The sequence below is a fragment of the Drosophila elegans genome, unplaced genomic scaffold, assembly GCF_018152505.1.
Source record: "Drosophila elegans isolate 14027-0461.03 unplaced genomic scaffold, ASM1815250v1 contig_133, whole genome shotgun sequence".
NCBI lineage: Eukaryota > Metazoa > Arthropoda > Insecta > Diptera > Drosophilidae > Drosophila > Drosophila elegans.
In genome coordinates this window covers 573154-584223 of record NW_024545499.1, presented here as the reverse complement: position 1 = coordinate 584223, position 11070 = coordinate 573154, and the positions used below count along the sequence as shown (strand labels likewise).

The 11070-nt window shown below is 43.0% G+C and overlaps 2 protein-coding genes and 1 long non-coding RNA gene across 4 annotated transcripts; 2 read left to right on the top strand and 1 right to left on the bottom strand.

The window, feature by feature from the left end:
- The first annotated feature begins 242 nt into the window (after positions 1-242).
- LOC121466793 lies at positions 243-1312 on the top strand. Its single transcript, XR_005976983.1, has 2 exons — positions 243-661; positions 781-1312. It is a non-coding gene; the product is annotated as an uncharacterized LOC121466793 (long non-coding RNA).
- A 3968-nt stretch (positions 1313-5280) lies between these two features.
- Positions 5281-8126, top strand: LOC108145180 (vacuolar protein sorting-associated protein 51 homolog). Of its 2 annotated transcripts, none has more exons than XM_017270419.1 (7): positions 5281-5299; positions 5370-5467; positions 5542-6293; positions 6348-6984; positions 7042-7572; positions 7626-7738; positions 7795-8126. In XM_017270419.1, the coding sequence occupies exons 2-7, from the start codon at positions 5387-5389 to the stop codon at positions 7901-7903; spliced, it is 2223 nt and encodes a 740-aa protein (XP_017125908.1). In that variant the 5' UTR covers positions 5281-5299; positions 5370-5386; the 3' UTR covers positions 7904-8126. The 2 variants fall into 2 exon arrangements, with proteins under 2 accessions (XP_017125908.1, XP_017125907.1); XM_017270418.2 differs by having other exon boundaries at positions 5288-5313.
- On the bottom strand, positions 8114-10179 carry LOC108145181 (transcription factor grauzone). The gene is made up of 4 exons (XM_017270420.2): positions 10010-10179; positions 9154-9950; positions 8877-9071; positions 8114-8809 (listed from the first exon to the last, which is right to left on the bottom strand). The coding sequence occupies exons 1-4, from the start codon at positions 10124-10126 to the stop codon at positions 8134-8136; spliced, it is 1785 nt and encodes a 594-aa protein (XP_017125909.1). The 5' UTR covers positions 10127-10179; the 3' UTR covers positions 8114-8133.
- Positions 10180-11070: the final 891 nt, after the last annotated feature.

The window sequence follows — 11070 nt, the reverse complement described above, 5'->3', positions numbered from 1 at the left end:
AAAAAAAATTTCATCGAAATATTATGAGTGCGTTTAAAGAAAATCACTTATCAGTGGTAAATTTTTAAATAGATATGAAAATGCCTCGCATTCTATACATAAACCAGTTCGTAAGCCATGGCACCAACCAAAATATTTGGTGCCATTAAAAACACTACTTCGACGATAACTTTTGATTATTTTCTACGCATTTCGCAGAGCGTGTTCCAATCCGAGCTCTATTTTCAAAAACAAACTAAAACACCTCTTAACGAGGTAAAAAAGTCGTGATTATCTCCCCTTCAACAAATAATATATCTGATATCAAATTCTGTGACGACAAATGAATAAGCGTTCGACTAAATAAATAGCATAAACTGAACCCAGTTTCTGGCGCCATCTGCGAGTAGGTGGCGGAAACAGTTCGTGGCAAATGTGGCGGGTCAACAGGGCTAAGTGTCAAGCACTGATCTGGAGAGAGCATTTCTATTCTTTCGCTGTTAAGGGGCTTGCCGCCATAATTGGGCGGCACCAGCGATCTTTTCCCTTTGAGCCTTCCACCAGAGAGGTTGATACCGCAGTCAAAAGTTTTTTTTATGGCGCCAGAAGTTTTTACTCGGAAGGGGGAGAGACGTTATACCCAGCCAACGATTCAAGGTGTTAATAAAGTCAACGAAATTAGGTGAGTCATTGGGATAAAGGGCAGATAAAAAGTTTTTTTTTTAGACGCTGGCATGGAGAGGGAAAAAAAGAGAAAAAAATGTGTTGGCAAAAGAATAAGAAAATTATTGTTCGCAGTAGGCCTGCAGCATTGCTGTATTTTTTGTTACAACGCCCGAACAAAGCGAAGTCTAGTGGGAACACTCAAGCCGATCACCGAAATCCGCCTACGCCTGGAGTGCTTCGAGGGAGGGGCGACAGTGGCAACGCGACCGCCTCGCAAAGCGAGCGGAGGAGTTCGGCGACGAAAAGTGCTAAAGAAATAAATATTAAATTATATAATTCACCCCTGTCCCGACCCGAACTAATGTGCTAAACTTAATTGTGGCCCGTTGCGGCAAAAAAAAAGATATATCGGTAGTGCGAAAAAGTAGAAATTTGGCGGTGTAAAAAAAAAGGAAAAGAAGAAATTAACACTAAAATCAAGAAAATTTAAGTTGTATTTTTTAGGTATACCAAATAAAAGTATTTTGAGAATAACTTTTGAACGGAGCATCAGATCCAAGTAAATTTGTTGTCATTCGACGCGTTTGAATAAAATTTAAACTGTGTTAAAAAAGTGTAATATGTATTTTACCAACCCAAACTCCAAATAAATTTTTTTTTAGTATGACACTTTCAACGCCCTTTCTCCTAAACCAATTAAATCTCCTGAAGTCTTGGTATGCAATCCTTATTTATTTGGCGTTACCTTTTCGGCCATCACAGCAGATTTTCAATTCTACGGCTATATATACAGGGTGGCCCACAAAATATTTGCGTTTTAAAATCGCTTTAAAAAAACAACGAGAAGGTTGTCGAAAAAGTCTTGCGGTATTTTCGCTAGTTGGCGCTGAAAGCGCGTAGTTCTTGTTTTATTCGTCGCATCAGGTCACGCGCTAACACGTCTTTGATTGATTGTCTTTTATTTTAAGTCGTTCGTGAGTTATAGCGTCGCAATCATGGAGCAAAATAAATAGAAAATACGGCATATTCTACAGTTCTACTACGATAAAGGCAAAAATGCATCTCAAGCCGCCAATAAAATTTGTGCAGTTTATGGACCCGATACAGTTTCCATTTCTCCCGCACAACGATGGTTTCAACGTTTTCGTTCTGGTGTAGAGGTGATCGAAGATGCGCCACGCTCCGGAAGGCCTGTCGTCGAAAATTGCGATAAAATCGCTGAATTGGTCGAAAGAGACCGGCATAGAAGCAGCCGTAGCATCGGTCAAGAGCTGGGCATGAGTCATCAAACCGTTATAAACCATTTGAAGAAGCTTGGAGTCACTAAGAAGCTCGATGTATGGGTGCCACACGAATTGACGCAAAAAAACATCTTTGACCGTATCGACGCATGCGAATCGCTTCTAAATCGCAACAAAATCGACCCGTTTTTGAAGCGTATGGTAACTGGCGATGAAAAGTGGGTCATTTACGATACGTAAGGCGCAAACGGTCGTGGTCGAAAAGCGGTGAAGCGGCCCAGAAGGTGGCCAAGCCTGGATTGACGGCCAGGAAGGTTCTTCTGTGTGTTTTGTGAGATTGGTAGGGAATAATCCACTATGAGCTGCTCCCCTATGGCCACACGCTCAATTCGGACCTGTACTGCCAACAACTGGGTCGCTTGAAGGCAGCACTCATGCAGAAGAGGACATCTTTGATCAACAGAGGCCGAATTGTCTGCCATCAGGACAACGCCAGTCCAGAAGCTCGTATGGGAGGTTCTTTTGCATTCACCGTATAGTCTGGATCTTGCAACGCGCTTGGTAGTCTGAAGTTAGCAACAAGAGAGTCCTTTGATAATTGGCTCCAAGTTTTTTGCCAATAGGGAAGCGAGCTTCTATGAGAGGGGCATTATGAAGTTGGCATCTCGTTGGGAACGCGTCATTGAACAAAACGGCGCATATTTGAATTGAATCGCATTATTGTAACCAATTTAATGAACAATTGAAAATGCAATAAAAATACCGCAAGACTTTTTTGACAACCTAATATTTTTCAAAGAATTTTTTTTTTATTGGATAGCTTCAACGTTGCGGTTTATGTATGAAACACCACTTCGTCCATAGTAATAATAATAATGAAAATATAAATAATATTGAAAATGATAATAACGTAAATAATAATAATATAAAAGAAATAATTGTAAGTAATGCAATTTTAAAAACTCAAAAAAAAAATGTAAATATTAATATAATGAAAAAAGGAACCAGATAGGCCGGTCCCAGCTGCGAATTCCGAAAAGAAAGTCGGCTGAATAAAATAGGTATTACGAAATGATAGCTGAGCTGAAAATATTGAAATTGAATTCTTATGAGGCCCATGTGACAGCCTGTGATCGACAGAACTTTAGGTTTTGCTGCCCATGTGGCCTCGTGGTCCAGTCGTCAAGTTCGTTTTCCGGCCACCAACGAGTCTGCCGGAGTCAAAATGTTTCACTTGATGAAGTTTTGCAAAATAGTCCTGTAGAGGAGATCACAGACCAGAAAGCCACCTCCCCTCTACAGATGTCAGAGACGGAGCGGCTTTTTTTGTCGCCGACGAAAACAAGACCGCCCGACTCGGCTATTGTCTGTCCGTCCGTCCGTCTGTTCACGCCACGAAGACGAAATATTCGGAATAATGGCATTCTCACGCGGAGGTGGTTGACCAGACCAAGTCTACAGTTGGTACAGTTTTACCAAACACATTACAAAAATTGCAACAGGAACAAGGCGCGAATCCCGAAGTGCCCAATATGAATGAACGTGTTTGACGAATGTTATGAAAATTCACTTCATTTCACATCTCTCGAACACAATCGTGCATGCTAGGAAGGCAGTGAGCAATAAATTTGGCGAAGGTCAACCGGTTTGTTCATTTTGTGGGGAGAAATTTCGGGGCAAACTTGAGCATCGGTCCCATATGATAAAGAACCATTCTCGGGCAAAACTTCCTTGTGAAATTGACAAGCGGACTTATATCTCCCTAAGGGTGTTTATTCAAGCATTGTGGGAAAACAATTTGTCAATTTTAATTCATTTTTAAATAAGCTGCGAGTGCAAAAATGTAACAAAAGAACAAAAATGCACCCAAGGTGGGGTAGAGATAAATACGACCATAGGGCTCACATGGTTGGGCAACATATGGAGCCCAAGTTTTATTGCAATATTTGCCTGAAAACGTTCTCGTCGATAAATGGCTTCAGGATTCAGAACTGTGCGGTAGGTAAAACAATTTTAATTCATTAGAATAAATTCTTTGTTTTTAAACGGGAAACTGCACCAAGGAGAGGGATACGAAGGTGCCAACCTATCATAAGATATGGTTAATTACCTAAACTTGACAGAATCAATTAACATTTAGATTTTTGTGCGCCTGCAGCGCTTTCTTTCGCATCGTGCATTTTCTTGCTGACATGTCAGACCTGTTAGGTCTTCTCATTTCGAGCTTTCAGAGAAAACTAAGATACAAGCGTTAGATATGTGAAAACCTTAGAGATGAGTAATTAAGAGATAGTTTTGTAAAATATCGATAAGAGTATGGCGATGCCACTCCGCTTCAATTAATTAAGCAATCATTTAAAAATTACGATTTGTAGGCAACCGTTTCCTGTCGTTTTATTGTAAATATTTACCTTAAAGCAAAAAAGTCACTAAATAAACATTTTGAATTACAACTAGGTCACCAACTCCAAGTTATACGGGGATCTTTGCTCGTTTTTAGAAACTGTAGTGGTCTCTGCAAACCCGTCAAACAAGTTGACAAATGCCTTGATAGCATTATGGATTTCCTGCTGAGTATTACAGATTTCCGTAACCTCGCTCACATTTATGATTTTTAATTCATATTGGAATCAATGAATTCAGGCACATTTAAAAAAAGTCTACTTATGCGGTAATGGAATCAGGTTATTACTTGTTTAAAAGAAGCTTTGTCCTATTTTGTAATTTTTTGTTAATAATTAAATAATTAATTAATTAAATAATTAAACAAATATTTTTAGACTTGTAAAATGTTTGCGCAGTGCACGTTGTGAGCAACTCTCTACAAGGGTATTAAGGGAATATTCTGGTGTAGAAATTTAAAAAAAATCGATTTTTGTTGTTTTGAAGTTTTTAAAATATTCGAAAAGGTCGAAAAAATGGTTAAAAAACATTTGTTGTTTTGAAGTCGACGGAGTTTTGTTATTTGTAAATATTTTTTTTTAAAGTGGTCAATCCGATTTCGGCATCTTTACTAATGAAAAATTATTTTTATTTTTTTCCGATCTCTACAAAGGCTGAAATCGTGAAAACCAGGACGCAACGATTTTTTTGAAGACCACATCTCGGATTTGGATTTTTTTTATTTATATATATTTTTTGTTTTCTGAAAATGTCAATAAAAACCATATAAAACTATGTATATAAGAAATGTTTTTCATTTCTTTGTGATCTTTCTTGAAAAAATGCTTAAAATTTAGTCTTCTAGACCAGAATACAGAATAGTAAACTTCTGTTCTCGTTTTCAATAAAAGTAGATTTCTAATTTGTTATAACGTTTCAAAAAGTGAATTTAGTGCGCAATTTGGTTATCGATAACGAAACCACTGAATCAGCTGTTGAGTGAGTAATAATTTAACGCTTACCAATACTGCGTAAGTTTTTACCTGTAAATGAAAACAACAAAATAGGAAAATAAATTTTAATTTATTTATTTATGATTAGAAAATAGGGACTTCGAGATGGCTGAAACTAAAGCCAATCCCTTCGACATGGACAGCTCCAGTTTCGATGCGGAAAAGTATCTGGAGAGACTGCTGAAGGTGAGTAGTGGCGGATGCACTGAAGTAACACCCAACAATTGGCCGTATGTTTTGATTATTTTGGGTGAAATTAGGACTGTTCCCTGAAGCAAATTATGGACACGGAAGCGGCGGTGGTGAAGGACACCCAAACTTTGCATTCGGACATGCAGACTCTGGTGTACGAGAACTACAATAAATTTATCTCCGCCACGGACACGATTCGCCGGATGAAAGACGACTTCAAGCAAATGGAAACGGATGTGAATCTGCTGATGACCAAGATGCAATCCATAACCACATTCAGTGAGCAGATCACTGGCACCCTGCAGGGCACCAGATCGCAGCTATGTCGCCTGTCAGAGAAGCATTCGCTGCTCAAGCGGCTGCAGTTCCTCTCCACGCTTCCGGCCAAGCTGAAATCCCTGATCGAGGAGGAAAACTACGCCCAGGCTGTCCAGGATTACCTGCATGCCCAGAAGGTGTTCGCGCAATACGGCAGGCAGCCCTCGTTCGACGGCATCCAGCGAGATTGCGATGCCATCATGTCGGACCTCAAGGACCAATTGCGCAAGGACTTTCAACGAGCGGGCAATACGGCCCAATCGTTGACGGAGATTGGTGAATTGCTCCTGCAGCTGGACGAGAAGACCTCGGATCTGGCCAGCGAGATGCTGACCTGCGCGGGCAAGCGACTGCACGAGCAGATCGTCATGCTGCAAGATCAGACGGAGCGCGATATGCTGGAGTTTGTGGACATGGGCATCGATGGCTTCCTCAACGATCTGGCCCTGGTCGTGACCTCCTACTTCGACATGTTTGTGGCCAAACACTACGAGCAAGAGCGGTATATTAAGTGTATGATTCTCCCCGATCTTATAGAAATAATACCCTCTCTTAGTGACGACTTTCAGGAGAATGCCCTGTTGGAGCTGAATGTCTTTCTTAACCAGAACATCGACAAGTACCTGACACTCGTCCAGGATCGTGTTGAATCCGACATTGGCTACGGGGACACCCAGGTGATGCTGCGTGCTCTGGATCGCCTGCATCGGCGCCTGCAAGCCATGCGGAACATCTGCCCCGGCTTGGAAGTTCAACGCAACACGGTCTCCATTATAATTTCGGCTGCCCATCAACTGTGCGATGCCCATGCCAAGAACCTCAAGGATCACTTTGCCGATAGCCTGAGTGCGGTTCGATTGTCCCTGGTTTCCGCCAAAAGCGATGCAGCTGCTGGTCTAAATCTCAGCGATCTGATCAGCAACCTGTACGTGGCCATGGTGGAGAAGATCAAGGGCGTGCTGCAGGATTTGCTTATATTCCTGCGCACCGACTGGTCGTTCAACATCAAGGCGGAGCACAAGGGCGCTCTGTGCGTGGAGGGCATTCGGGAGAATCTGCTGATAGGCTTTCTGCGCCACATCGCTAAGGTGATGTGTGGATTCGGAGATGCCTCCAGCTCCAGTCCACCGAATCTGCTGTTGGTGCTGTCCAAAACGTGTCTGGAACTGGAACAGCAGGGCGTGCACATACTGGTCAGCATTCTTAACGCAAGATTTTCAAAATATTTGCCTAATAAACCGTTTCCCCAGATCGCTTTGGTGGATGACCTCTACGAAATCGATTCGGAGAACAGTGCCACATTAACCCACGAAACCGAGATCTGTGCGGAGATGCGGGAAACGGCTCAGGCACTCCTGGACTCCTATGTGCGGCTGCAGGGCACTAACATCTCACAAATGCTGCGCAAGAGCGTTGAGACAAGGGATTGGCTCAACTGCCTGGAACCGCGATCCGTGCGAGCGGTGATGAAGCGCGTGGTGGAGGAGCTGGGCAGCATAGAAACGGTGGTGGCCAGTCTCTACGAGGCAGCCACGAATACTGCGTCTGGATTCCGCACCACAGCCAGCAGCGATTCCAGCCGTAAAACATACTTCAGTAACTTTGCTTCCACCTCCAAGCCACAGTACCGATCCAATTGGTCAAACTACACGCCCTCGCAGCTGGAATCCAGCTATGTGTCCAACATACATCGCCTGTTTTCGGAGCGAGTGGAGATCTTCACTTCGGTGGAGTTCACCAAGGCTTCCATTGTGATGGGCATCATTAAAATTGGGCTTAAGGTAAGAGGTTACGCAGAGAGATTAACATGATGTTTATGTGAATCTGCTTGTAGACCCTGTTGGAGTGCGTGAGGTTAAGAACATTCAGTAAATACGGACTGCAGCAGATCCAGGTGGATGCGCACTACCTGCAAATGAACCTCTGGCGCTTTGTTAGCGATGAAAAGTAAGTTCACTACCGATTTAAAGGCATTTGGAATAAGCAAAACTAATGGTTTACAGCCTGGTCAACTTCCTGCTGGACGAGATCCTTGGTTCAGCTGTCCAACGCTGTTTGGAGTCCGTTTTAATGGAACCCAATGCTGTGGAAATCATTTGTGAACGGGGTTAGTATTGACTCCCACAGCTGAATAATGCATCATTCCACTTAAAATCTCCGTCTATTTCGTAAAACGCTGCTAGCCTAAGGATCATAAATTAAACGTCTCTGTAAGAACGAACTTGGCGGAATGGAAATTGAGAGAATTTCATCATTTCAGAAATTCATCAGATTCAATACCGCCAATTTGTTTTGTAACAGAGATGCAAATACATGTAACGATTTTCAACAGAAATGTGCTTTTAATCTGTGGTATCGGTACTAAGACACAGGGTGAACTCAATGGTGTCGGCCTTGAGATCCTCGTCGCCGTTCGCCAGCAGAATACTGTGGGTGGTTTCACCACCATCTCCGCCCGTCGAGATGCTCAGAATGCTGGGCGCCTCCTCCTCGGCGGCCTTCCGTTTCTCGGAGCGTGCCTTCCGCGCCTCCTCGAACTCCTTGGGATGACACTTCTTGCGGTGCGTATGCTGATTGGCATTCGAGTTGAACGTCTTTGGGCAATGGGGACACTTGTAGAGCACCTCGCCCGTGTGCGTGGTCATGTGCTCCCTCAGCGTGATGGCCTTCTTAAAGGCTTTCTCGCACACGCTGCACTCGTGCTTCCGGTCCGAAAGATGCACATACCGCTGGTGACTGAGCATGGCGCTCCGGTTAGGCGACACCTTGCCACACAGGTCGCAGGTGGCGGCGGTGCCATTGTGTCGTCGCACATGCTTCTTCAGGCTGTGCTTGTTCTTGTGCCACGAGCCACAGATGTCACACTGCACCTTGGGCTCTGTGACGCCGGCGTGCTCCAACTGGTGACGCTGAAAGGCCGCTCGACCGCGAATGACCTGGGCGCAGATGTCGCACATAGTGCCGTAGTTGCCGTGGGCCATCTTTACGTGCGTGCTGAGCAGAGATTGGTTGGGGAACCTGCATGCGCAAAAGAGAATGGTTACTAAAGACTACTCTGGATGGGTAATTGTAATACAAGACTAGCCTCCGCTCGCAAAGGTTGCACACCACATTGCGCTCCTTGTGTATAACGCGATGCTGATCCAGCAAATACTGCTTCGTGTATTTCTTGGGACACTGCTCGCACATAAAGGTCTTCTCCTCCTCCGGATGGTGCTTCAACAGCTCGTGATTCCGCAGGCACTGCTTGTCCGCAAAGCGCTTGTCGCACTGCGTGCATCTGCAATGAAATTTCACATTGATTAGGAGCCCTCGCGCTATGATTTCTCTACCAGATTGGCTTCCTCCACTTTACCACTCACTTAAACTTCTCGGGATCGGCATGACGATCGATGTGATCGGTGAGGAAGGAGCGCTTGTAGAACTTTTTGTTGCAGCAGATGGCATACCCTTTGCGATTGTGCTCCTGCATCATATGCTTGCAGAGGAGCAGATATGTCTCCTGGCCCTCGTGGCAAACGTCGCAGGTGAGCCGCATGTGGGCAGAGATCTTGGCATCGATGTCCAGCATGCTCTGTTTGTAGTTCGGATAGCGCTTGGTTTTCTGCGAGGCTCCTTCTCCTGCCTTACATAAGTTTCTCTTTCCTCGGGATTTTGTTGCAGGAGGCTTGGTTTTCCCGGGAGAAGGCACCGGAGCAGGACCGATTGCCTGATGGGATCTGCTCTTGGTGGTGGACCGCGTTTCCCTTCGTTCCTCAGTGGGTATGGGGGGTATAAGCGGTATGGGATGTGGGATATTCCCCAGCTCCGTTACTGGTAGCGATTCTTCCTTTACTGAACCTTCGTCCAATGACATGGATTTACTTTGCTCCTCCTGCTGGGCAATGACATCGCTGAGGAACTGTTCGTTGTTGAAGGAAGCACTTTCGCAATCGCTGCTGGGCAAACCAGCCTCCTCATCCTCATCTTGCTCGTCCTCCGGAAACTCCAAGCTCTCATCCGGCACAGCTTTCGCCTGATCCTGCCCAGACTTTAGCGAAAACCTTTCCGTCAGCAAACGATGCGCCCTTTCCACCAACTCGTAGAACTGGTGAAAATCGTTCACCTGGTTCCAGCAGGTCAAACAGATCACCGTAGATATGGGATCATCGCTTTTTGGCTGCAATTAACCAATTAATAATTATAGTCCCTCAAGAAAACACTCCGAATAGCTCGTACCTCAAACCAAAAGTATTTGGCCAGCACATTAGCCACATTAAGGGAGAGTCCATCGTCCTCGAATATCCGTATCGTATCCGAGTCGTTGGCGTTGTTCAGGCACAATCGGCAAATCATGCTTAAGTCAAAGCATTAAAACTTTTAAAGCAAAAATGGTTTGTTTGTTGACTTTTTTGACCAAGTGTGGCTGTATATCAGCTGGTTTATAAATACCAACAAAAAACAATCGATATCGAAATCTGTATCGTTAATCGTAATCGAAACCAGTCGCGAAATTTAAAAATTATATTTGATTCAGTAAGTACGATGTTAATTTATTTTAAACTTGTTGCCCAATAAAAATTAATTTTAAACAAAACCCGGACTTTGTTTGAATTCTATTGGAAAGGAGGAGAAAGTGTCTTTTAATGAAAGAAAAAAGCGCACTATAAACAACCCAAACTTTGAGCCGGGCAAAACACACCAGAATAACAAACCAGGTCACCAAGAATATTAAATATTATAAAATTAAATTTTAAAACCATAACCATATTTTATTGTTTTATGTTATCTTTTATCTTTTTCAATGTTTTATATATTACTTTACCTTACTTTAAGCTCCCACACTCCAAGCTCAAAGTGAAAATTTTAAAACACCATTCGGTTATTTTTGTAGAGTTGGTAATTTATTTAAGATAAAGTTGAAGTTTTTATTTATTTGTTTGCAATTTTTGTTTTTTTTTTCTATCTTGTTGATATTATCTTGATTTACTCGCTTTACACAAAATAATTACTTTTAATACCACAGCAGTCTTTCATTTAAAAATAGATTTATCAATGTTGTATTTAATTTGATGAGTAGCTTTAGATCGATTATTCTAATTACGTGCGTACGAGATATTATTAGATGGTTTTAATTTTGTTTGAATTTAGCTCACACCAAAATCTACCATATAAAACGGTGATTATTTTTGGAACAGCCAAGGGTACATTCATATTTGTTTGACTCTTTCGAATGAGCTCTTAGATTAACAGACCGATTGTAACATGCCTTTCTCATTTATTGCAATTGCTCTAAGATT